General features: G+C 56.4%; 1 protein-coding gene across 1 annotated transcript, besides 1 other annotated feature; it reads left to right on the top strand.

Annotated features, from left to right (window-relative positions):
- Nucleotides 1-1,366: a sequence feature (heterozygous, Esmeraldo-like haplotype).
- Nucleotides 93-1,366, top strand: Tc00.1047053510319.9 (hypothetical protein, conserved; the record flags this gene model as incomplete). Its single annotated transcript, XM_797185.1, has 1 exon — nt 93-1,366. A coding segment is annotated over one exon (1,274 nt), but the record flags the coding sequence as incomplete, so codon positions are not given.

Below are 1,366 nucleotides of genomic sequence, written 5' to 3'. Positions count from 1 at the left end.
CTTCATCCGTCGATACAAGTCTCACTGTGCCAGAGCGACCAACTACCCTCCATGAAACCACCTTTCCTGATGCGTCACCGCCGTCACAACCAATGCCATCACAGTCCCTGTCAATACCACTGCAGTCCACACCGCAGATTATATACAACTTTTATTATATGAATGGCGGTATCCCGACAAGTCTACCAGTCGCACCAACCCAGTCACTGCAACCGGAATTCATCACTCGTTCGTCGCCTGCATGGAACAGGGCAAGTATTTTGGCTCGTCGCCCCGTCGCATTGAAGCGCGAGCGTGAAAGACAAGATGTATTGGCTCCGGTTGGACGCATGTCGCATTTGGAAAGGTTTGCCGTTTCATCTGCTCATCCGATTAATGATAGTGGTAATACATTTCCATCTTCAAATATCAGCTACAGGACCTCTTTAAACACAAGTTTCTCTGGTGAGACGACGGCAAAGAGGGTGCCCACTGACAATTACATTATGCAAGATACACGCAACAAGAAAATTAATGCTTCGATTGAAAAAACAACAATGGAGAAAATGCCCCCGTCTTCAGGTCAAGGTCCCAATCAAGGGATCGTGCGCTCTGGCGGCTTTGTGAGGAGCGGTCCACCGGCCGTGATTCCCGAGGATGATGGTTTTGCACCGAATGCCGGAAGCGATGATGAAGGCCCAAAGAAGCCTTCAATCGCCTCGGCGCCCCCCAAGCCATTCTCTCTGGGCACTGGGTCACTGCCAGCAAAACCCGCACCTGGCACAGGCCCCAATTCTGCGCCCGTTGCCCCGTCGAACCCTTTCAGCTTCGGTAACAGCAGTGGCGGTGCGGCTCCAGCTGACAAGCCCGCTGCCCCGTCGAACCCTTTCAGCTTCGGTAACAACAGTGGCGGTGCGGCTCCAGCTGACAAGCCCGCTGCCCCGTCGAATTCCTTTGGTGTCGTTGTCAGTAAGGGGTTGACTGTGCAGGGCGGGAACTCTGCGGGCTCTGGCGGCTTTGTGAGGAGCGGTCCACCGGCCGTGATTCCCGAGGATGATGGTTTTGCACCGAATGCCGGAAGCGATGATGAAGGCCCAAAGAAGCCTTCAATCGCCTCGGCGCCCCCCAAGCCTTTCTCTCTGGGCACTGGGTCACTGCCAGCAAAACCCGCACCTGGCACAGGCCCCAATTCTGCGCCCGTTGCCCCGTCGAACCCTTTCAGCTTCGGTAACAGCAGTGGCGGTGCGGCTCCAGCTGACAAGCCCGCTGCCCCGTCGAACCCTTTCAGCTTCGGTAACAGCAGTGGCGGTGCGGCTCCAGCTGACAAGCCCGCTGCACCGTCGAACCCTTTCAGCTTCGGTAACAGCAGTGGCGGTGCGGCTCCAGC

Source organism: Trypanosoma cruzi, genomic scaffold, assembly GCF_000209065.1.
Source record: "Trypanosoma cruzi strain CL Brener 1047053516711 genomic scaffold, whole genome shotgun sequence".
NCBI lineage: Eukaryota > Euglenozoa > Kinetoplastea > Trypanosomatida > Trypanosomatidae > Trypanosoma > Trypanosoma cruzi.
The sequence above is the reverse complement of the archived record's forward strand: the minus strand, read 5'-3'. Positions and strand labels throughout refer to the sequence as shown.